The sequence below is a fragment of the Capra hircus genome, chromosome 16 (genome assembly GCF_001704415.2).
Source record: "Capra hircus breed San Clemente chromosome 16, ASM170441v1, whole genome shotgun sequence".
Lineage (NCBI taxonomy): Eukaryota > Metazoa > Chordata > Mammalia > Artiodactyla > Bovidae > Capra > Capra hircus.
The window spans coordinates 32,466,156-32,491,417 of NC_030823.1; the positions used below are offsets into that span (position 1 = coordinate 32,466,156).

A 25,262-nucleotide genomic window follows, 5' to 3' on the forward strand; every position below is an offset into this window, starting at 1 on the left:
TAGTTGGTCTTAGTTTTTAGTCAGTTTGATCATTTCTGCCTTCAACTGGGGATTTAGAGCATTCATTTGATGATGTGGTTATTAAATCTGTCGTATTGATATTCATGCTCTATTTGCCCCATCAGTTTTTTTCTTTTTCTCCTAATTTATTTTGGATTATTGAGCTTTTTTATGATTTCATTTTGTCTTCTTTGTTATTTTATTACTGTTACCCTTTTTATAAAAATAGTGGTTAAGATTTTATAATTTTATCTTTAATTTTAAGCTGTATCTTCAAATTACGCTACTTCACATACAGCATAAGAATGTTACAGTGGTATACTTTCATTTTTTTCTGTCCTGATCATTGTGTTGTGATTGTCATACATTTTATTTCTATATATGTTACAAATTGCATTCTTCATTGATATCAGTAAAGCATCAGTTATCTTTTAAAGAGGTTTAAATAATAAGAAAAATAGATTTTTATGGCCATTGTATTCATATCTTAAACCACTGTAATTACCATTTCTTGTACTTTTCATCCTTTTTTATATTGATAGATCTACATTTTCATCTAGTTTCATTTCTTATTGTGTAAAGAATTTCTTTTAATATTTCTTATAGTACAGCTCTGCTAATGATAATTCTTTCAGCTTTCGTGTGTCTGGAAAAGCATTTCAGGTTAGTTATTAGAAGTTATTGTTGCTGGACATAGAATTCTAGATGACGTTTCTTTTAAGTACTTTAAATTTGTTGTTCTCACTTGCATTGGTTCCCTTTTCCTCTGGTTTTGAGCAGTTTGATTTTAATGTGCCTTTATGCAGTTTTCTTCATGTCTCTTGTGCTTGGGGGTTTTTGAGCATGTTGGATCTGTGGGTTTATACTTTTAATCAGATTTAGAAAAAAATTCAGCCATTATTTTTTTAAATTCTTTTTTCTGTTTTCCCCACTTTTTATCCAAGGACTTCATTTAAATGTATATTAGGCTACTTGAAGTCATCTCCTAGCTTACTGAGGCTCTATTTATCATTTTTTTTAATGAGTATCTGTTCTCTGTGTGTTTCACTTTGGGTTGTTATTATTGTTGCATTGTCTTCAGGTTTACGAAACTTTTCTTTGGCTGTGTCTAACATGCAATTTCCCTATCCAGTATAGTCATCAGCTCTAAAATTTGGATTTTGTCTTTTATATCTTTCAAGTCTTTACATATTTTTTAAACATATGAAATACAGTGATATTAACTGTGTTAAAATGTTTGTTGACGTTTGTGTCAGTTCTGGGTGAGTTTTGATTGATTTTTACATTCATTGTTTTGACTGAATGACAGACATTGTGAATTTTTTTACCTTGTTGAGTATTGTATGCATACTTTTGGATTCCTATAAATATTTTTGAGTTTGGTTCTGGGACACAGGTTACTTTGAAATAGTTTTATCATGTTGAGTCTTGCTTTCCTAAAATTTTTTGAACTTCTAAGATTAGTCTGGGGCTAATTAATTCCCCATTACAGAAGCAAGACCTTTCTGTATACTCTGCTTTAGGGGTCAGCAAGACCCCTGGTAAACCTGGCTCTCAGCCTGTTTGTAAATAAAGTTTTATTCGTACACAGGCATATCCACTCATTTACATCTTTCTTTAGCTGCTTTTGCACTATCATAGCAAAGCTGAGTGGTTTAAACAGAAATCATATGGCTTCTAAAACCTAAAAAGTTTACTGTCTGGCCCTCAATAGATAAACAATTTGCCAACCCCTGCTTTATCCAGTGGCCCGTTATACATGAGGTTTTCCAGCTTGGCTGTTGTGATTAGACACTATTCCTGGCCCTCTCTGAGTAAGGGGCACTATTACCTCGAATTCTTTCAGGTGGTTCTTGTCCCAGCCATAGGTATAATTTTTCTCAAATTAATGTACTGATCAGTACCCAGCTGAATACTTGAGCCAGCCCCTGTAACAATCTCCGGAATACTATTTCTGTGCAGCTTTCTGAACTGTGGTCATCTTGGTCTGCCCAGACTCAACCCTCTTTTCCTCACAGCTTAGAGTCTGGCAGGTTTGGCCTTGCTTACCCCTCCCTCCAGTGTGACTTGGAAGCTCTCTAAATATACTGAGTTAGGGCAGTGATTACACTCCCCTTGATTTGTTCCTCTTCATTGATTGTCTTTGCAAACCATTGTTTCACCTATTTTTTCCTGTTTTTCAGTTGTTTCTTATTCAAAGAAGTGTGGAAATAATTTATAAATATTAATGATTTTTAGTAAATAAGATTTAAGTAAGCATGTAACTTTTTCTAAAATTTTTTGAGATATAAATGACATACAGCTGTAGTTAATATGACTGTATTGTGTATTTTGTAACTTGACATCATAAGTAATTGTACCTTAGATTGTCACTTTTCTGAATTAAGCAAGCTAAAAACAGTTACCTGGGTCTGTACCACCAGCAAGATAGTAACTTTGAAGGTGAAAGCTGGAGTCAGAGCAGTCTCAAAAATCTCATAGTCATACTAGAATTCTCAGGTAAATTCATAATTTAAACAAGAGAAATCTTGAATTCTTTGGTCTCCCCCACACAGAAAAGGTTTTTGGTAAGGCAAAGTATGTGAATCTGAGTTATACCCTCTTTATAAGTTTTCCTTGATCCTAAAAAAGTGTAACAGGATGCCCTAGACTAACTTTGAGGAATAGACTTAATTAAAGCACTCCCAGGAGAAACTTGAAGCAGCAGAAAGCCCTCACAGCAGGCTAAAATCATTTGTTTCCCATTGAAAAAAATAGAAATGACTTTCAGTATTTTTAAGATGGTGTTTTCCACTGTAAATGTAGGAATGCAGTTAATCTTCTGCAGCTGTTAATGAGTTTTTTGGGAGTAAAACAAAAGCTTACTAGAATTTTTACTTAATTAAGTACTTAACTATGAACTATATATAGTCATATATACCAGTAATCAGCATATATACATAATAAAAAAAGGAAATTTTTTATTATTTCACAGTTACTGGAAGCAATGTAAAGTGATAAGAAAGCCCTGGACTAATATTCAGTTGACTAGATTATTATCTTGGGTTCTGCCTCTCTAGTCCTCAAATTCCACATGGATAGAATGGAAAGTTGGGTTAATGGAATTGAATAGGTATTCCCAAAGCACTTTACAATTCTAGAAAATTCTGAGTTTTTATTATTTTAGTGAGTGTTGAACTATGGATCAAATACTTGTAAACAAGTTTACTGCTTGTTATGCATGGGAAGTCTATTTTTCTCCCAAGTGGTCATGATAATTATAGCTTTTTACCCCTGAAGTCATGGGTGCTCTGAACTGATAAAGAAGACTAGAATTTACTATGTGGTTACAAAAGTCCTTTCATTAAGGGGTTAAGTAATGGTGAGAAATGTGACCTCTGTTGTTTAGTGAAAGATCTTTTTAACATACAGAGCCATTGTTCTTTTAGGCATAATAATGAAAGCATTCATTATATCTAGCACTTGGTTCTAATCTGTATAGAATCAGTTGTTTGATAATGTAATTTGACCCTGATTGCAATTCATGGGGGAAGGAGTGGTTGCAGTTACTGTAAAGACCCTAATTATAGCATTTCTTTTGCACTTTCAAGATGAATTTCATTTTTATCAGTGCTTGTGAAGTAGGAATAATTGAATTTCTTCAGGATTTACTGTTGGGTAATCCCTGATGGAGAAGGAAATGGCACCCCACTCCAGTACTCTTGCCTGGAAAATCCCATGGACGGAGGAGCCTGATGGGCTGTAGTTCATGGGGTCGCTAAGAGTCAGACATGACTGAGTGACTTCACTTTCACTTTCATGCATTGGAGAAGGAAATGGCAACCCACTCCAGTGTTCTTGCCTGGAGAATCCCAGGGACGGGGGAGCCTGGTGGGCTGCCGTCTATGGGGTCGCACAGAGTCGGACACAACTGAAGCAACTTAGCAGCAGCAATCCCTGATGACAGTTCTTTTTAGATTTTTGTGATTAGCTGTCAATATCATTTGACCCAGGTGCTTTTCTTCTTTGTGGTCATGTTACTGTTAGTGAGAACTGAAAATGTCTTTTGTGCTTAGGTTAATCACACAGTTGTTTGCTTCTTGAAGGCCATGATTATTACCTAAGTTTGGAATTACTTGCTAGACTTTTTAAGATTTTGTTTAGTATTAAAAATTTTTATATTTGTGAACATAATTTAACATTTAAATTTTTTTTAACATATAACTCTTAAGGGAAATATGGTCATTCTCTTATTATAATTGCTTCTTGAAAATAGGACAATTTATGTATTATCTTTGATTATTTTAAGCTTATCAGAGTTTTGAAATTATATTCTTCCTTAGCCCTGTTTACATACAAATCTTTTCACTGTAGTACGAGGAGAAATGAGGGTCCCTGAAGAAGCTCTCAAGGTAAACATTTTTACTTACTTCTTTTGTAAACCTGCCATTTAGTAGGGTTGATTTCACTCATGGATATTTCACTTCCACTTTAAACTGTTTTGTAGCATGAGAAATTTACCATTCAGCTTCAGTTGTCTCAAAAATCTTCAGAATCAGAATTATCAAAATCTGCATGTGCCAAAAGCATAGATTCAAAGGTAGCAGATTCTGCAACAGAAGTGCAGCACAAACCTACAGAAGCACTAAAATCTGAGGAGAAAGCTGTTGGTAAGTTAACTTCTTTGAAAATACCATGTTTATTCTTGATTAGGAAGAAATTGCATGCTTTGTTCTCAGAAAATTGTCCGTGTCCTTATAAAAATAATTAATGATAATGACAATTTCAGAGTGGGTTTTAATGCAGCCAGTGCTTCTTAGAAAGCAGTGTAGAACATAATTTTATGGCAGTTGTATGTAGGTGTATTTAGTATATTTATTTGAGGAAAGTAAATATAATTTACCTTATAGTATTTTTATTATTTCATGTTTGTCTGCTTTTTTCCACCTAGATTATAACTGAAATGAATGAAAAGGAAATGTCCAATAATGGCTACATTATCATAATTATTATGATATGTATCATATTATAGTAGGAGCTTTAAGAATATTTTATATACATAATCCCAGTCATACAAAAGCAATTTTTAAAACTGCTAGAAATTACCAAATTGCTCAAATATAAGCTTTTTAGTCCAGTTAACAACTAGTTTAAATTTAGTTACTGTGCAGTGTCCTTAGGCTTTGAAATTTTTTTAAAACAGTCACTTACACCAAAATTTAGTTTTGTCTTTTATGTTTAGGCTTATGAGACATTTCTGTGTGCCAGTGAACAAGTTGCGCTTTAACTAAAAGCTACTGGACTCTAGCAGTTTATATTACTTAGATATTAGCCAGTGCAAAATTCGTTTCTCGTGTTCAATATTGAATGAGATCCACAAATACTATTCAACTTAGAGTATTTTCTGCTATCTAGACTATGCAGTTAACCCTTGAACAGAACTGGTTTGAACCGTTGAGCAGCTGGTGCTGCTGCTGCTGCTAAGTCGCTTCAGTCGTGTCTGACTCTGTGCCACCCCATAGATGGCAGCCCACCAGGCTCCCCCATCCCCAGGATTCTCCAGGCAAGAACACTCGAGTGGGTTGCCATTTCCTTCTCCAGTGCATGAAGTGAAAAGTGAAAGTGAAGTTGCAGTCGCATCTGACTCTTACCAACCCCATGGACTATAGGCTACCAGGCTCCTTCATCCATGGGATTTTCCAGGCAAGAGTACTGGAGTGGGTTGCCATTGCCTTCTCCATGTTGAGCAGCACTATTTTTTTAAAAATGCAGATTTTTTTCAATAGGTAATACTACCACATTAGTTGAATCCATGAATACAGAACTGCTTCCCTTGTGATTCAGATGGTAAAGAGTCTGCCTGCAATGTGGGAGACCCAGGTTCAATCCCTGGGTCAGAAAGATCCCCTGGAAAAGGAACTGACAACCCACTCCAGTATTCTTGCCTGAAGAATCCCATGGACAGATGACCCTGGTGGGCTAGAGTCCATGGAGTCACAAAGAGTTGGACATGACTGAGTGATTAACACACAGGAACCGTGGATTTGGAAGTGAAAGTTGTTGAATAAGTGTTCTGCTCTAGGGATCGAACCTGGGTCTTCCGCATTGCAGGCAGATTCTCTACCATTTGAGCCACCAGGGGAGCAGGCTGACTATAAGTTACACTGTGCTTGAGGTGAGAAGAGAAGGTGAGGCTCCTAAACTCTGCATTGTTCAAGGGTCACCTGTACTTGGTTTTCTCATTAAATCAACTCGGCAATTCTAGCATTCTCCAAAAGCATGTTTGTTTGTTTGTTTTCCTGTTTCATGTGCTTTAGACAGATTTTCCCCACTTCTTTACAGATACTTCTGCCATGCCCCGTGGTACTCCGTTATATGGGCAGCCTTCATGGTGGGGGGATGATGAGGCAGATGAACAAAGACCTTTCAAGTCAAATGGCAAACCCGAAGAGAAAAATCACGAAATTGGAACATCAGGTAAAAAAATCTCAGACTATGACATTAAATGGTTTTAAGGAAGAACATGCTATCAAAGCAAAAATCTATTTATTCTTAAGAGTGGTATCTCCTATTATTTAAATGACGTAGTTTAATAATATGGTTGGGCATTTTGAAATAATTGTTAAAATGTTCTAACTAGACCAAAATAGTAAATGCAGACTAACTTTGTGTGTTTTTACTAGATTGACAAGCATATAATCATATTTTTAAATGAAAAAATTTTATTATGTTCAAAATATATGAGGTTAAAACTTCTTTAGAATCTCAGTGTGCCTAATTTTGGGGGGTATGATAGCAACAAGATTAGCTGTTAAGCAGCCAGAGTGAAGAAATAATTCTGAATCACATATTCAGATTAATAGTCAAGGAACATATTCTTTTGTTGCTGGAGAAATTTAGTAATGAACTAAGTCAAAAGCCAGAAAATCAAGATTTCCAGGAAATAAATGGAGGTATCAGTTGCCTGTTACATAAGGACTTGGCATGGACATCAACACTGGTGGATGGAGCAGCCGGTTTCCTTGATAATGGCAGATAAGGATCAGAACTGGAGGAATTAAATAGAGGCACCAGGGAGCAGTATGTAAAGCCAACTGTGACTCTGAGCCAAGGATAGATTTCATCAGCACTCATGTCAACTTTCTACCTTTCACTATAATTCTACAAGATAAATAAGACATTTTTCTTAGCTGGAGAATAAGAACACTGGTTCTTATTCATAAATATACTCTAATTTTACCAGGATACAGGTCTAAGAAAGCTGGCCTTATCAACTTGCTCTTAAAGTGCCCCAAACTAAAGTTGTCAACTCTGCAAATAAAGTCCCATCTCAGTTTTCTTATGTCTGTGGCCAACACAACTTTTTCTTCATGTTCAAGCTCAGAAGCTTAATATTATTTATCATACCCTCAGATGCAAATAACAGAAATGCCACCTGATAACCAAACAGGACGGAAATGTACCAGCTTAAATAATGAACCTCTTTAGAATTGGTTAATGCAGCATCTCAGTGGCATCATCAGCTAGTGTTTCCTCTCAGACTCTCAGCCCTTCTGTTCAGTGGCTGCATACTAAGGAAGTTTCCCCTAATACTCAGAGGCTGTTTGCCAGTAGCAGTTGGGGTGCATGCTGCTTTGATTACATCCAGTCAGAAGTAGCAAAGGTTGCTTCTAAAAGACCCCCTGGAAACTTTCCCCAAAGTTTTTAATGCATCTGTCATTTCATTGATCTCTCATGGGTTCAGGAGTAGATCACATGCTTATTTCTGAACCAATCCCTGGCAAGGGTTATGAGATTATCCTTAAGCCAGTCTTCCCCATCCTGAAGCTGAATGTGGGGTTAATTTTCCCTCAAGGCACATGAGTTGTATCAGGGATGAGCAGATACCTGGGAACGTTGGAGTTCTTTTTGGAGGGAGAAATAGGAAATGGATTTTGGAAGACAGTCAAGAATGTCTGCTTTATTTGAAATTTTTGTGTCTTCCCTTCCTTTCACTTCATCTGTTATATTGCCTGCTTCTCTTGTCCTTTTTTCCGCCATTGAATCATAACTGAACTATTTCCAGTTTCAACCTTTCTGCAGTTCAATTTGTGCAATAAATCTAAGCTGTCCTTTATTTCCTTTGCTTAACAAAGACTTTATGTGAAGATTTTATATTTTCACATAGATTTTATGTCAGAGTTTCTAACTGTATCCCACTTTCCTTGGCCTTGTATCCCACTACAGTTGTTTAGTGCTCTCCCAGTTCATTCCCACAAAAATTAGACTAATTACTGCCTTCTCTTCTCCCACAGGAGTATATACACATAAATCCAGTAGTATAAAATTCTAAAGGATACATCTGTGTATGTGTATCGTAACACTTTTATTTAGTATTTTGTGTGTATTCCTTATCTTAACTGCACATTTCTTACTTCAAGGATCACATGTTATATTATCATGTGTACTAGAGCAACCTAGGAGAGAGAGAGGGAGGGAGAAAAGGAGGAAGGAAGAGAGAGAAGAGTGAGAAAAAAATGTACTAATTATTAGGGAGCTAAATGAAATATAGCATAATTTAATGTTCCCAGATTCTGAAAATAATTGATAGTGAGTTTATCTAGCCATTAAAGATCCTTCTACCCAAAACAACTTCTGAAATCTGAAATAAATATCTTGTGGAACACAGTGAAGTATAGTTGTAATTTTTGTACTGGAGACAGAACTATGATTTATTAACAGTAGATAATACTTCAGTGATGCTTACTTTATCCAGACACTCTTCTGAGTGCCCTGTGTATATTTAATCATTTAATCCTCACAGCTGTACCTGAAAGTAGTTACTGTTATCATACCCATTTTATAGATAAGGAAGTGGCAGCGCAGTGATGTGAGTTTTATTCACAAGGTCACTCAGCTAGCAAAAAGAGTAGCTGCGATTCTAAGCCAGGTGACCTAACTTATAGAGTCCATGCTGTTACCCACAGTTAACTTTTCAGCAGTCATTACACACCCACCCACACACATTCAAAATCATTCCAAAAGAATATACTTTGTAGAGTATAAAGTCTAAAACAAACACCCCAAAAACAAATTGACATAAAAATCAATCCCTCATGCCTCAGCATAATAAAATGAATTTCAAGCTGTGAAGTGTCCTGTAGTAATTTCATCTATGTGAATGAAAGTAAATTCTTAAATGATTACCAGCTTGTGTGGCCTATCTCATTGAGTATCTTTTCTGCCAGATGACAAAAGCTGCTTCATAATCATGGGATTATTTTTGAGTTGGAAGGAATTTAGTGATTTACATCTTTTGTTAAGAAGCTTAAAGCACTCTGTCAGATTCAGCTGATTAAAAGCTTTAATGAGAGTCTCATTTACTTTCATATATTAGCATCCGGATGTGATTGTTTCAGATTCATCATTTGTAGTTTTTTAAACTACTATAGAATGAGGGAAACAGTTTACAAGTCTGATATAATTTATGATGCCAGCACGTATAGTAGAGTGAAGTTTGAAAATTAAATGCTATTTCATTCGGTCATTGTGAAATTGTTTTCTTTTTTAATGTTTAAAATTGTGAAATATAAATGATTAGTTTATTTGTGCTCTAAGTATGCTTTTCTGGTAAAAACAGAAAGTGATTTGCTTCTTCATTACCAGTTTTTAGAATGTAGAATCTTAGTTATTGTCCTTTAGTTCCTAAGTCATGTCCGACTCTTTGTAACCCATGGACTGCAGCGCACCAGACTCCCCTGTCCTTCATTGTCTCCCAGAGTTTGCTCAAACTCACGTCCACTGAGTCAGTGATTCCATCCAACCATCTCATCCTCTGTCACCCCCTTCTCCTTCTGCCCTCCTGCCCTCAATCTTTGCCAGCATTAGGGTCTTTCTTTTCCAGTGAGTTCGCTCTCTGTATCAGGTGGCCAAAGTATTGGAGTTTCAGCTTCAACATCAGTCCGTCCAAATATTTAAGGTTGATTTTCTTTAAAATTGCCTTGTCTGATCTCCTTACTGTCCAAGGGACTCTCAAGAGTCCAGTACTTATTTTGAAAAGTGAGCATTCCAGAAAGGATACTAGAGTATCTGCTCCCTGGTAACTTATGTCCCTTTCTGTGGGTCCATGTGTATCCAGAATCTCCTACCGATTTACCTTAAATTCCCCAAAACCCTGGAAGCAAATATTAGAGCAGTCAGGTTCTCCTGAAGTAGTGTGAATATTTTGAGTCCTGTTAAAAGAGAACTTGTCCTCTATTTAGTTCAGATGTGTTCTCCAACCTGCTAACATGGTTTAAACATTTTTTAAGTTACAATTAAAGGCTTTAAAGTGTTGCATACATTTTGAAAAGGTTGCATACAACTGTGAAGAGTAGATTTTGGGCTCTTTTTCACTGATTTTTTAATCTAATTGAGCTAAATTTAAAAACTTTAGAGTTGTAATTCCTTTTTGGTAAAAGGAGTTTCCCAGTCTTTGTAATTTGAAGTACTTGAATGTACTAGGTTGGATGGATATCTTAAGTAGAATTTGCCTTCATAATTACAGTCTTTGTAAGCACCTTGAAATAGCTTAATATTTCATGTAATTAATTTAGTACAGAAAAAGGAAGGGAACACTTTTTTCTAGATTACGTATATCATGAGATTCCCTGGAAAGTGACACAATCATAAAATGCCTTAAGAACTTAAGGATATTGCTCTTCTGGTTTAGATAACCATAATTGATTCTACCATGATCATTTATTAAATACTCTTAGTTGAGATTAATAATTAAGTATTAGTATGAATTAAAATTATTTTAATAATATTTTATTCATACCAATGTTTCATTATTAATCTCATTAAGAGTATTTAGGGTTTCCCTTATAGCTGAAATGGGAAAAGAACCTGCCAGCAATGCAGGAGACCTGGGTTGGGAGGGTCACTGGAGAAGGGAATGGCTACCCACTCCAGTATTCTTGTCTGGGGAATTCCATGTTCGGAGGAGCCTGGAGGGCTACAGTCCTTAGGGGTCACAAAGAGTTGGACATGACTGAGTTTACTTTAGTATAAATAAAACAGGTTTTGAAGGCAAATTCATGTTAAATTCATAAATTTCAGAATGATTTTTACCAGTACTGAGAAAGGAAAGCTCCTTTATTTTTCTATATTAATTTAGAAGACCCTTAATAATTTCTCTAGTGGGCCTACAATCCCAAGTATAGTAGGCCCACCCTTGATCTGGTTTTATCATCTTTGGCAAAATGATTTCCTCTACTAATGAATTTTCCAGATGACCGAACTTCACTTTTACAATTGCAATTTTGTTTTTTAAGTTTAACCCTTCCCTAAATTTCTATTTACTCATGTTATTTCCTTAAGCAAAGAAGGCTGAATATAATTAAAATGTTTACTTTATGACTCAGAAGCCTCATTATGAATATCAGTAATTGAACTATATGTTACAGTAATGTCCTTGGGAGACTTGATGTAAGACTGTTCCCTGTATACTGAATGGTTCTGAACTGCTGTGTTTTTGAGCCACATGTCTGCTCTTTATTGTTTTTTGACTTATCTCGACCAGTTGACTCGTTTTCTTAGTGTAGTATATCTGACATTAATCCTTGCTTTTACATACCCTCCAGATTTGTCACATGTAAGCTGAGTAAATAGTCAAAAAAAAAAAAAAAAGGTTCTCAATGAGGGACTTTGCTCATAGTAAAGATCACAGATACGAGGATATGGGTATTGCCATATCTGTCTTGGGTTTTTTAGAGTTAGATGTTTGGTTTTAGTTTCTTGTTTCCCTAGTTAGCTGTGTTGGAGAGTTGGGGGAGAAAAAGTAAGAGAAATATTTATTTGTGTGCCTACTTTGTGGCCGACTTTTTCTGGGTGACTTACGCTATCTCAGTTAATACATACCTCACTGAATCTTCACAACAATCTTATGGATGGGTATTATTTTCTCATTTTACAATGAGAAAAATGAGAATTAAGAACTGTGATAGAGGTAGGACTTAGCTGATTTGAAATCTTCTTCCTGCTTTCTGCTGAACCAGGCTGTTTGACTGTAATCATCGGATCATAAATGCTGTCTGTCTTTCTACTCTGTTGTGCTACTTGACATTGTTAGATAACTGATTACTGGATAAATTGGGTGTTAGCCTATAGAAGTCTCAAATTCTAATCTTTAAAGGAAAGTCAGTTTTGAAGTAGGAATAACTTAGGGAATAATAACCTTAAAAATAGTTACCTGCAGTTGGTGACCTCTGCTTTTTAATGTGTTAAAAAGTGAAAGCATGTTAAAAGTATGTGAAGTTTTTCTTCTCAAGGGAGGAAAATTGAGAACATATTCATTTGAATCATTAGTGACAAGTAGATGGTAAATGCTATACCCCTGGGCCAGCTTGTTGCAGTTATCGCTTTATAGTTTAGTCACGTCTTTGAGCATTCAGGTAGTGGGGGTAGGAGACTGCCGCTTTCTGTCTTCAGTGTTTCTCTGTTACCTGTGAGGATGCAGAAAACGAATGAATGAGGTCAGGTAGATAGGAAGGATAGTTCTATATGAAATTGATCAGGCACAGTACATTATTACATTAGTAAATAAACCAGTGTATGGAAAAATAAAAACATCAGTGATTTTATCAATATAGAGAGAGCAGACAATGCGTTTTACTCATGGTAATTCTTATTGACAGGCCTTCAAAGTAAACATTCAAGTGGACATTTTAATATTAAGGAAAAAAATAAATGAGCTCTTTAATAAAGAAGTTTTTGGAACATTACTTAGGTTTTAAGAATCTTGTATATCCTCTTCTTCTAGGTAGTGTGTAGAATTACTGCTTTGATAGTATAGAGTTTTTCTGATACAGTTTTTAAATTTTCATTGGTGAGGAAAAACTAAGTAGACTTGACAAGGATAATTTTTCTGTTAAAAATTGTTTTTGTTATATATTCTGTTTACTGTCTGTATAATATTTTTCACTTTTTTTAAAAATTTCTGGAAGTGGAGCTTGGGGTCTTTAATGCGCTGTGCCCTCCTCCAGGGATCTTCACAACCCAGGGATCGAACCCAGGTCTCCCACATTGCAGGTGGACTCTTTACCATCTGAGCCACCAGGAAAGCCCTAAATACTGGAGTGGGTAGCCTATCACTTCTCCAGGGGATCTTCCCAACCCAGGAATCAAACTGGGTTCACCTGCATTGCAGGTGAATTCTTTGCCCTCCTTGTTGGTTGTGTTTTACACTGGAGGTGATTCTTAATTTAGAACTTCTCAGGTGGCGCTAATGGTAAAGAACCCGCCTGCCAATGCAGGAGACATAAGAGACGTGAGTTTGATTCCTGTGTCGGGAAGATCCCCTAGAGAAGGGAATGGCAACCCTCTCCAGTATTCTTTTTTTTTTTTTTTTTTCAGTTTTTTATTTTTTTAATTTTAAAATCTTTTAATTCTTACATGCGTTCCCAAACATGAACCCCCCTCCCACCTCCCTCCCCATAACATCTCTGTGGGTCATCCCCATGCATCAGCCCCAAGCATGCTGTATCCTGCATCAGACATAGACTGGCGATTCAATTCTTACATGATAGTATACATGTTGCCTGGAGAATCCCATGAGGAGGAGCCTGGTGGGCTGCAGTTCTTGGATCACAAAAAGTCAGACATGACTGAAGTGACTTAGCACGCATGCAATACCTTGTGCCATGCACTGGACTGTAGAGATGTTGCTGTTCCGTTCTTGTATAATCTAAAAGCAAACAGTTTTATGACTGTTTCATATTCAGAGTGTTGCTAAGAAACTGATTATAGCACCTGAAGAATTCCGTCAGTATTTAATATTTGGAAAAATGTTTCAAGAGACAAAATGCTTTACTTAATTAGAAAATTACTATAAACAACTTTGTCCCTCATATATTCTTTCCTAATAAATTATCTGTAAGTGATTTTTCCATCAGTGTGTTTTTAAAAGGAATGCTCTTTTGAGCTTTAGGGAAAGAGTTTTTATTTGAATTCATTCTTTACCATCTTTATAATAGTTCTTTTGCTTCCTGAAAACCAAAGCAGTTTCATCTTAATTTTTTTTTGCATTTATAATATCTGATAACAGATTTAAAACATTTCAGTTATCATTTTCATTTATATGCTTTCACATCTTTTATATAGAGATGCATTTATTTTCATACCTTCTTATTTGTCTCTGAGGCAACAGAGGAATAGTGTTCCAGAGTTACTTGCTTATGCCAACTCTTGTTGGTGATCTGAGATTTATAATTCAGCTTTCCTCTAAGGATTTTTGACAGTTGGGCATATTCTGCTGTATAGAAATGTACATGAATTTTCTTTTGGAATTAATTGGCTGGCAACTGAATTTTCTATTTTTAACTTACTTCTTTCACACTGCTGCTTGGATTGCATTTTACAAGCAAACCACATGTCTTTACTCATTCTTTTCTTTATAAAATGTTATCTGTCTTCTTGTAAGGATCACACATTAGTAATATTATTTTTGTCATTCTGAAAGTAATGTCTCTGAATTGTGATGGTGAAGAATGGTAAGTAAAATCATCCTGTCCAGAATGTTGCTTATGTATTAACCTCATGTTCCTTTCTTCATTTGAACACTTGTTCTCCTTACTTGTTTTTGCAATATTTCATCCTCCTTACTTGATAAGGAAATTCATATTTTTTTCTGTCTCTCTAGATATGTACATTGAACATGCATCTCCATCTACATTTGATTTCATTTCTTTGTACTTTTGATGATTTCTGGATCCACATTGGAAACAATGTAGACCTAGTCATGCAAAATCCCATCTCTTAACTGCTTTGCTATCCTTTGCACTGCTGCTTCTCTTGCATCTCCTATTGGTAACAGGAATGCCATGTTTATAATCAAAATTATTTCTCTTTTAAGCATTTGTCATTCTTTTTCATCTAAGCAGCGATCTGCCTTCTGATTCCCATGGAGTAATGGAAGTGGCCATTACTATACTCCTTCAAGTTCTAGAAGCTCCCAAATATTTTGAATTTTCTCTTATTTTTCTTATTAGGGTGCAGCATAGATGCCAAGCAAGTTGAAGAACAATCTGCAGCTGCAAGTGAAGAAGTACTTTTTCCTTTCTGTAGGGAACCAAGTTATTTTGAAATCCCTACAAAAGAATTTCAGCAACCATCACAAATAACAGAGAGCACTATTCATGAAATCCCAACAAAAGACACACCAAGTTCTCATACAACAGGTGCAGGGCATGCTTCATTTACCATTGAATTTGATGACAGTACCCCAGGGAAAGTAACTATTAGAGATCACGTGACAAAATTTACTTCTGATCAGCGCCACAAGTCAAAGAAGTCTTCTCCTGGAACTCAAGACCTGCCAGGGATTCAAACTGGAATGATGGCACCTGAAAACAAAGTAGCTGACTGGCTAGCACAGAACAACCCTCCTCAGATGGTATGGGAAAGAACAGAAGAGGATTCCAAAAGTATTAAAAGTGATGTTCCAGTTTACTTGAAAAGGTTGAAAGGTAACTTTTCAGAACTTCCTTTTTTATGGTTAATTTCAGTCTTCAGTTACCAAACTATGATTAGAAAAATAATTATATGATATAAAGCTGCTGCTTCTGCTTTTTTGAACGTTTATTTGATCTTAAAGTTCAAAAGCCAGCCATTCTGCCCATATCCAGCTTACTCATTCAAAACAGTCTGCCTTCATTTTCTTGCCAAAACCAAATTGGTTTTGTAAATTTATATGTATGCCATTGAGACTTCCTGGTGGCTCAGACGGTTAAGTGTCTGCCTACAATGCGGGAGAGCCAAGTTCGATCCCTGGGTCAAGAAGAACCTCTGGAGAAGGAAATGACAACCCACTCCAGTATTCTTGCCTGGAAAATGTGTGCCATTACATATGTTTCTTTTTCCTGTGGAAATATTCATTCATTTCACCAGTGGAATTCCTTAGAACACAGTTCTCATCATTTTCCTGATTTAAGGAAAATACATGTTTAATTCTATTCTCTACTGTGTGCTTCCTGTAAAATGTCAACATGTAGATTTTAAACATTTTAAGTTACTGAATTATGGGCTTAGAGTTCTACTTTGGCAATATAGTCACATTGTTGGTGGAGTGTTTCAGACTGTTTTCAAGATACTTATATCATGAAACAAATTTTATTTAGAGATACTAGGAATTCATTGAATTAAGAATTTTTTCACTAGTGAAAATTTCAGTTAAATGTTTATTTTTGAAATAATTTTCAATGTTTTATTAAAAATACTTGACCAAATACATCAGAGTATCAACTAATCATTTTCCCCCCATTGGTTTTGCTAGTTAAATTTTAATTTAGAATTTGCTGAATACAGATTTATGTTACTATATCTTGATTTTATTTAGCAAGCTTACTGTAAGGGAAATGATTACATGTTAATCTGATCATTCTGTTACTATACAAAAAGTTAAAGAGCTTTAAAAGAATACTTGTTGAGGTGAGAGTGTATATTACCTTATATCTCTAGCCCTTTCCTGGGACTTGAGTATGTGATAGGTACTCAGTAATTTGAACAGTCAATGAATGACTTCATTATCATTGACAAAACTGACCCTGGTTTAACCTGTACTTTATGGTTTGGGATTCTCTTCACCTAATGGAAAAAATACCTATTTCCTATTTGCTTCTAAGGCATTTCAAGATTGTGAGATGGTGTGATTACCTAATTCTTTGTCAGGGCCTATTACCATATTTAATTATCATAAGCAGTTACCTGGCATATGAACTTTTGACATATAATTGTTAACTTTACTCCTACTAGATAATAACATAAATTGAGACCTATATGTGTATTTATATATATATAGGTTAAAGCTTACATATAAAAGCTACCCATTTGTAAACTGATCATTTTTTATGGATTGGGTAAAATAAGACTGATATCCTAGTATAATGTAAAAAGTAGTGTAAACTTTGAAAATTTAGAAATAACATGTTCTTTAGACCATCCTTAATAAATGTACACAAATGAGCTAAGATATAAATCACCATTAAAAAATACCTTTATGGGACTTTCCTGACATTCCAGTGATTAAGACTCTGCTTCCACTGCAAGAGGCACAGGTTTCAGCTCTAGTTAGGGAACTAAGATCCTCCGTACCATGTGGTATGGCCAAAAAAAAAAAAAAAACTTTACTACACCCTTTTATTGTAACTATAATTTTACTTATAATGACTATTTTCTGTTTTGGCTGTTATTTTGATTCCCGTTAGAGGCATTAATGTTCACATTCAGACTGTATTCATATATTTTGTTAGATTTTTAAAATCCTTACCAGAAATTATGCAAATTATTATTATCCATCAGAGTTGATTTATAGGTAGATACACATTCTGGTATGTTGCCATTGCATAGAACCCTACTTTTAAATTTGCCTTCAAGACATTTTACAAACCATCTAAGAAAATGTCTTTGTGAATATGCCTCATTTTTGATCCAGTGTTTATCTATTTTATTTTTCCAGATGTATTTACAAATGACATTTTACTTTCCCCCAAAGTTAGAGCTGCCATCATTAGATAAAGATTTTCCACAATTTAAGAGATCAAAAGTATATACCCAGTCTCTAAATAAATGTCAGTATAGCAAATAGAAACTATTTTACAATAATTAGACATTCAGCAACTGCTTAGATCAGTCAAAAACTTGAAAGTGGGCAAAACAAAACAACTTTGCTCCTGCAAGAGTGAAATGCATGTGCTTTGGGACAGTGAAGATAATAATGTTCACAAAGTCCATACACTTCACTCATTAGGAGAGTTGAAGCTTCTTTTGGCCACAGCTACTGATTAGTTATAGTCATATCTATCCTAAAAAATACTAGAAGACCTTCAACATATTAATGCATGATTAATGATAGAAAAAACAGAAAAAATCTTAACAGTTCCTAATGGTGTTTCTATTAACTAAAAACAAAAATTGCAGTTTTTTCATCTGATCAGATGTGTTATCTTGTATAACACTGGGAAATGAAAAAGAAGAATAATTTTCTACAAAGAAAATAGCTAATCTATACTCTTTAACCTGTAACTTAAAAGATACTGAAAAGACCTGACACCAGATAAGCACCAAATTTTTATATGTTGTTACAAGAATTATTGTATAAGTATGTCATAACATATGACTATATGTTATATATGTGTTATAACATATATAACTATGTTATATAACTTGTTATAAGAAATAATATAACTAACACTGACTCTATGGACATGAGTTTGAGTAAGTTCCGGGAGTTGGTGATGGACAGGGAAGCCTGGCATGTTGCAGTCCATGGGGGTGGCAAAGAGTCAGGCACAACTGAGCCACTGAACTGAACAAGAACTGAAGTGTGTAAAGGTGGTGTTTTCATGAAGTCACTCAGTCATGTCCGACTCTTTGCGAGTCCCCATGGACTGTAGCCTACGAGGCTCTTCTGTCCATGAGATTTTCCAGGCAGTAGTACTGGAGTGGATTGCCATTTCCTTCTCCAAGGGATCTTCCCAACCCAGGGATCGAACCTGGGTCTCCCGCATCGTAGACAGACGCTTTACCATCTGAGCCACCAGGGAAGTCCGTCATATTGTGTATGTTTGTAATATGGGTTATCTGGTCCCATTACACATGAAATATGGGAGTTTAGTTATTTACAGCTCTTACAAACTGGATTTCTTTTCAGTATATCCAGTGCAATATGAAATAGGTTGTACAATGTCCAATTTTCCTGAGTTTTGTATTTGAACTAGTGGTTTTGTTTGCTTCTGCATTCCATCTGCCTATCCTTTATCCCTAGATTAATTACCCAGGCAGGAATTCCATTAATTAAACTAAACACCATTTTATTTTTTTTTCTTTTCGTATTGTATTTTCAGTAGTTGCTAATTTGAAGGAAGATTTTCAGATTTAGTTTTGGAAGTATTGACATACACCTGGTTGACTAGATTCATTTAAGCTTTCTTCTAAATAACTATCTTTTAAGCCTTCATTTGTGACTCAGTCTAAAACACACATAGAATAACTCAACTTCCCATTAAATTCATGCTATAAGAATATAATAATTGCCATTTGATTATTTCCTCTAATGTACTTAATGTTTACATGATAAGAATTCTAAATCAGTGAAAAATCAAGTAGTTTTAATAAAGTTTCACACTTAGTCCTTAATAGAGCTATGAAGAGTAACAAAAAGCCTCTGTTAGGAAGCTGATGTTTTCAAAATTCAACTGCAGTATTCTGTCTTGACTCTATATGCTTAATGGAGAAAACATATTTTTATCTCGTTATATTTAGCAACATGCCATTTGTCTGGTAGGTTTATATAGGATTTCATAGTCTATGCTTTTTCCATGCTAGACCTTTTAGCATGCTTTATTTAACTTGTTGAAGCCACCAGAGTTTAACTGAGCACACATACAAAATTGCAAAAATTATAGCTAGAAAGATGTTTGTAAAGAATTGTATAGTAATTGGTGGAAACTGCAAATTTGCATTTTCATATATTAAAAAGGAAAGGAATGCGGTACTTTTGAAAGTTTTGAACATCACTGAAATTAACGATTCATTACACTTTTTTATTGCATTTGCATTCTCTTCTCCTGTGTAATGATAAGCATTTTGGTGGGATCACACTTTTTTCTGTCTTTTCCCTTCTAATGCTAAAGATAAGTTTTTGATTGTTTAAATAAGGTATAAGGTTTAAAGGCAGGATTAATATTTAATGTTACAAATACAGACTATCATAGATGTAGCACTGCTTATCTTTTAAGGCACTGATGAACCATTATAAAGTCAAAATTTGGAGAAAGAAAAGTAATCCTATTCAAGTGTTTATAAAGGACTCATTGTTGGTTGATGAAATTTGAATGTAAGCATTGCAATTGAGGGAAGTTTGCAGAGCCTGTTACTGAAAAGAACATATGACTTTGGATTGAAAGGGGGGAGGGGCAGAACAAGCAGCACTTTTGTATATGCTTTGATTTTCTACATAGGATTTTTTCCCGTCTCTATTATGCGATTTCTTTTCTGTGTCCAGGAAACAAACATGATGATGGTACACAAAGCGACTCAGAAAATGCTGGGGCTCACAGGCGCTGTAGCAAGCGTGCAACTCTTGAGGAACACTTAAGGCGCCACCATTCAGAACAGAAAAAACTACAGAAGGCCCAGGCTACTGAAAAGCATCAAGACCAAGCTGTTGTAAGTCAAACTGCTTTTATGATTGCATTCTTTGATGAAGACAATCCCAGAAAAAGAAGGTCATATTCTTTCACTCAGAGTACGGGAATCTTGTGTCAGGAAACTACTTATTCAGCACCACATACAAAACTTGAAAAAACAAAATCTCCAACAGCAGATGCCAAAGTGGTTTCTTTGTCTTTACAGACTAGCTCTGCGCACCACAGAGGGGGGCATGGTGTTCCACATGGGAAATTGTTAAAACAGAAATCAGAGGAGCCATCGGTGTCAATTCCCTTCCTACAAACTGCATTATTAAGAAGTTCAGGGAGTCTTGGGCACAGACCAAGCCAGGAGATGGATAAAATGTTAAAAAATCAAGCTACTTCCGCTGCTTCTGAAAAGGATAATGATGATGACCAAAGTGACAAGGGTACTTATACCATTGAGTTAGAGAATCCCAACAGTGAGGAAGTGGAAGCAAGAAAAATGATTGACAAGGTAAATAATTGGTATTAGTTTTCTCGTGGTATATTTAACTGTTGGAAATTATTAGAGGATATCAAATGTTTTCATGTAGGTAGTGTATTAAAACTTTAGGATTTTATTAGGGAACTGGAAACCTAACAATAAGACCAAAATGCTTTCTGATTTTGTTCTGCTATATTCTGAATTTGCCTGAGTTTCGTATGTAAAGTTCTGTACATATAAGCTGTTTGGACCTGTTAAAGTTGTAATAATTTAAGTTTGACTTTTTAAATGCTACATCTTGACCATGCTCACTTTGCATTTAAAAACTAAAAATCAAAGAAAACCAGATTACTGTTGACTGCATTAATATAAACATGAGCTTCAGTTAAAAATAGTTAAACAGAATTTTTATTTTTTTAATTTTATTTTTGAAGCAGATGAAAAGACATGTTTTAATCCATTTTATTCTTTCTCCTTAGTTTCTTCTCTTAATTTCTATTCACTGCTGTCTGTGGTGATAGAAAAGAAATGTATAAAAACAAAATCAGTGTGTTTATGATACTCTGAGTTTAAGCAAGGGTATACCTCGTTATGATAGTTATTTACATTACAGATTTTATTTTTGATGTTTTTGATTAATGTGTATAATGATTGTTGTATGGTTTAAAAAGTAGTTTTGCCCCCAGTAATGAAAGATTGACTTTAGAATCTGCTGTATATTTTATCCCCTGGAAGACAGAAACATAAATTTGGCTAAGCATTAATCTCTTGTTTCAGTTCTTGTTACTTAGCATGTGAGCAGCATTAGCATCACTAGAGAGCCTGTTAGAAATACAAAATCTCCAGTCCATCTTAAATATAGTGAAAAGGAATCTGCCTTAAAAGTAGGGCTCATATGCAGATTAACATTTGAGATACACTAGTTCAGATGATGAGCTTAAACAGTGGTCTTTTAGAGAATAGACAAGGTAACCCTTTGGGAAGCAGGAAATTATTAGGACTTATATTTATTTTTAATTTCATAGTTTTTATTTCTGTTTAAGAGTGTGTTCTATAGTGTATACAGTGTGTGTATGTATATATATATAAAATTTCTAACATCCGTCAGTTGAGGAGCAAATGCTCAGAATTTTTCAGTGTTGCGGTATAGCACTCCAGACTTTTGGAAACCCATTAATTTAGGAAATAGATATTATGATAGTTGTTAATAAGAGAAGTAAATTAAAAAAAAAGAGAAAGAAGTTTTTAAAAATTAACAAACAGATAAAGTAATATTTCTAATAATAGTAAAGGAAAGCTAAGAACACAGTTGTAGCAATAGAAAATGACTCAGTCATTTCTAATTATTTTCATCACTGTGAATCAATAATGACATTACTTTCAGATTAAAGTTAGTATATTGCTATTTAAGATACTGTCAAGTAGAAAATAAAAGGATAGATTTTGAAAAAAAAAAGCTATTAAGTGTTAAAATTCAGATTAATTTTATTCTAGTGTAGTTTTGTTTGATTTATGTATATTTCATTTATAGTTTATTGGTGTTTCTCTATTAAAAGATCTTTCAGTGGGAGATTATATTGTAATAGTTTAAAAACATGAACACTTGTAGACAGACAGATCTGTACTAGATGTACCAGATATAAGTACACTGAGTGAACACTAGATTGCGAAAAGAATTCAATAAAATATATGAGGCTTATTATTATAATGCTATCTTATGATAAAAGGTCTATAAATATTAGCTGTGTTATTAACCTTGTGAGTAGTTTCCATGTATGAATCTCTACACTAGGTTTTGATAAATCCTGAAAAGTTCTTCAGCATTGAAAAGGTCAAATCTGAAACTCAAATGGAAGTTAAAGTGCAAGGAAATAGCCTGGCCACAACAACAGAAAGTCAAGAAGGAAGTCATTGTTGGCAGTTGAGACTCTTGAAAAGTAAACTGCTGGATGAAGAGAAGGACCATAAAACCTCGTGTATACCTGCTGTCCATAATAAGCATCCTTTTTTTCATTTTCAAAAAGAGTCCCAATTTCAGTGACAAATTATTTGGTCACACTATGGATAAAGAAAACCAAGAATCTAAACCAGGATTCATTTAAGGGAATAATGTCAGAATGTGACTGAGTAGATAATTCAGTCATTCTTAGTTTGTATAAACCAGAAAACAAAGCTAAGGCCATAACTGTAGGGAAAAACAGGAGTCACTACATTATGTTGTGAATGCCAAAGAAAAAGTGCTGAGATTCTACTGGCTGTGGTTAAAGCTAGAGGTCAGATTCAGGCTGACTAAAGTCAGGCTCTGGGGAAACAAATGTCTGAAGAAAATGAAGTAACCTGTGAGCATGAAGAAAACAAAGACCCAAAATAGTCAGAATCAGGGCGTAAGAAGGACTTTGGGAGGATGGGAGGAGATTCAGACATCATATCAAGTTGTTTGGGTAAGCTTTGTCATCTGTTTTCTCCCTTTTAAAGTTGGGGTGTGTGGGATGGAAGTGGGGACCATCAGCTGTTGTCCATCTGAATTTAATTGTTATTTGGGCCTGAAAACTTTGAGAGCTGGTTTATTTCATTAATTTTTTTCTCAACCTTTATTCAGCATCTGCCATGTGCCCAGCTTTGTGTTAGGAGAGAGATTGAAATGGAAAAGAGAGCATTCTTCCCCTCAGGAACTAAGTATATGGAGGCATGGAAATATACAAGTGAAAACATATGCATTAAAAATAGTATGGTGGATGTTTTGATGAGCAAACTGTTCAAGTAAGGGTACCAATAGCTTCCATGAGGAGATCTCAGGTTAAATATCTTTTCGTCAGAGAAGTCTTTAGCTGTCCAATCTAAGGAAACACCCCTCCTCCACCCCCGTACTGTCAAATCAGCTTGTTTCATTTTAATCATAAGCTTTTTCACCATTTGATAGTTTCCTATTTATTTATTTGCCTCTCCGCTCCCCTATAATACACACACAAATACACACATGTGCAAGAATATAAACTCCATGACTGTAGGAACTTAGTGCCTGGCATATAAAATGTCCTCAGTAAATACTGAACTTAATTGCCAACCGAGCTCGTTTTGAAACATATGGGATTACTCCCATAATAGGCATGGTCAAGGAGAGTTTTTCAAAAATATGGAGCAATCTTTTCAAAAGCCCAGGAGGGTAGAGGCCTTGTTCAGAGGACCACAGTTACTTTCAGAGATATGAGGTTGGACTAGACATTGACGGCCTCTCCATATCGTATTAAGGACTTTAGTGTATTTGTTTTTCTTTTAATGCTGAATGCAGTTGTGAATCATTGAACACTTTTAAATCTGGCGGTGACATGCAAATCACTGTCATAAGTGTGAAGAATGGATTGAAACTTGGAAAGGCTGGAAGCAGAAAAGGTGATTAAAAAGCTACTGACATGTCTAGTAGTCAGTTAAATATAAATGTCTGGATCTTAGGTAAGAGATCTGGGCTAAAATAACATTTTTGGGATTACAAGAGGGTAGCTGTGAATGCAAAATACAGATGAGATCATCTGGAAAGAGTGTATAAAAGTGAGAAGAGGCAAAGTATGAAATTCTTAGCAACACCAGTATAGGTGGACAAAGGAAGAAAAGTGAGTAAAGGAGGATCAAACGTAAGAGTAAGAGAAAACCAAAAGCACAATAGCACCTTGGAATCAAAGACAGAATAATAAAAGTGAGTAAGCAGCAGTTTCATATGATACACTGGCATTAAATATGATAAGCGCTGGAATGCCTTTTCAGTTTTTCCCCAAAGTACATTGTATTTCTGTGTCTAGAGACGATAAAGCAGAACGTATACCTGCCTTGCAACTCAGGAGAAGTTGCGTACTGTTAAAGTAGGATCTCTGTAAAGAGATGATCAAGCTATAATGCCATTATCTTTTTCTGTGTCAGTTGTACTGTTACGTAGTTCAAGGGCACTGAGATATCTCTGCCCCAACCTCCAAGTTACGGGATGACAGCATTTTGGTTTATACTTCTGTGTCGTGTGTTTGTCAGTAGATAAAACTTATTGTATGCTTTGTCCCCAAATTTACTTTTTATAATATTAACGCAAATGTCTGTTATTCATGAAGAACTCTTAAGTTTTACATCTAAGCTTACATGGAGATGTGCTATAATAAGAAAGTGCTGTTAACTGCCTGGATTAAAGGTAATTATCTTCCGCTGCAATGATAGCCTCCCCTAGACCTCCCTCCTTTGACTTCCCTATAATAACCTAGAGAACCCATCATAGTACCAGTTTCTTTTCCCCACTCCTTCGTCCAAAACACTGCTAAGGGAAGAGGAGGATACTGTCAGGGCTACTTTATAGACTTTTAGGCTAAATGAGAAAGACTTGTAGTAAAAACAGAAAGCCAAATATTAAATGAAAAGAAAAAATATTGGCCTTTGTAGAGGGCTGAAGTTTCTTTTGAAAAAAGTATTTTTCTTCTCCATAAATTTCATACCATGGACCAGTTCTACCAGATACTTCTTTCCTGAGTTTTGATTCCCCCAGTGCCCCTTGTTAGCATATCCTCTCCCTTCATGGGGCCTTGTATCTATCAGTGCTGATTCTGTAGGCAACAGGTGGTAGGGAAGAATCCAGAACCAGGAGATCTATACAAGACTGGAAACACAAAATGAGG

The 25,262-nt window shown here is 35.2% G+C and overlaps 1 protein-coding gene across 11 annotated transcripts in view; it reads left to right on the forward strand.

Annotated features, from left to right (window-relative positions):
* CEP170 (centrosomal protein 170) overlaps positions 1–25,262 on the forward strand; it is a 136,134-nt gene that overhangs the window by 64,075 nt on the left and 46,797 nt on the right. For 6 of the 11 annotated variants that reach the window (XM_018060262.1, XM_018060265.1, XM_018060267.1 and 3 more), the window contains exons 5-9: positions 4,333–4,391; positions 4,487–4,649; positions 6,322–6,456; positions 14,988–15,464; positions 20,000–20,643. In XM_018060262.1, the coding sequence (XP_017915751.1) occupies positions 4,333–4,391; positions 4,487–4,649; positions 6,322–6,456; positions 14,988–15,464; positions 20,000–20,643 (1,478 nt within the window). The remainder of the gene's footprint in view (positions 1–4,332; positions 4,392–4,486; positions 4,650–6,321; positions 6,457–14,987; positions 15,465–19,999; positions 20,644–25,262) is intronic. The other 5 variants (XM_018060273.1, XM_018060272.1, XM_018060271.1 and 2 more) reach the window with 2 other exon arrangements.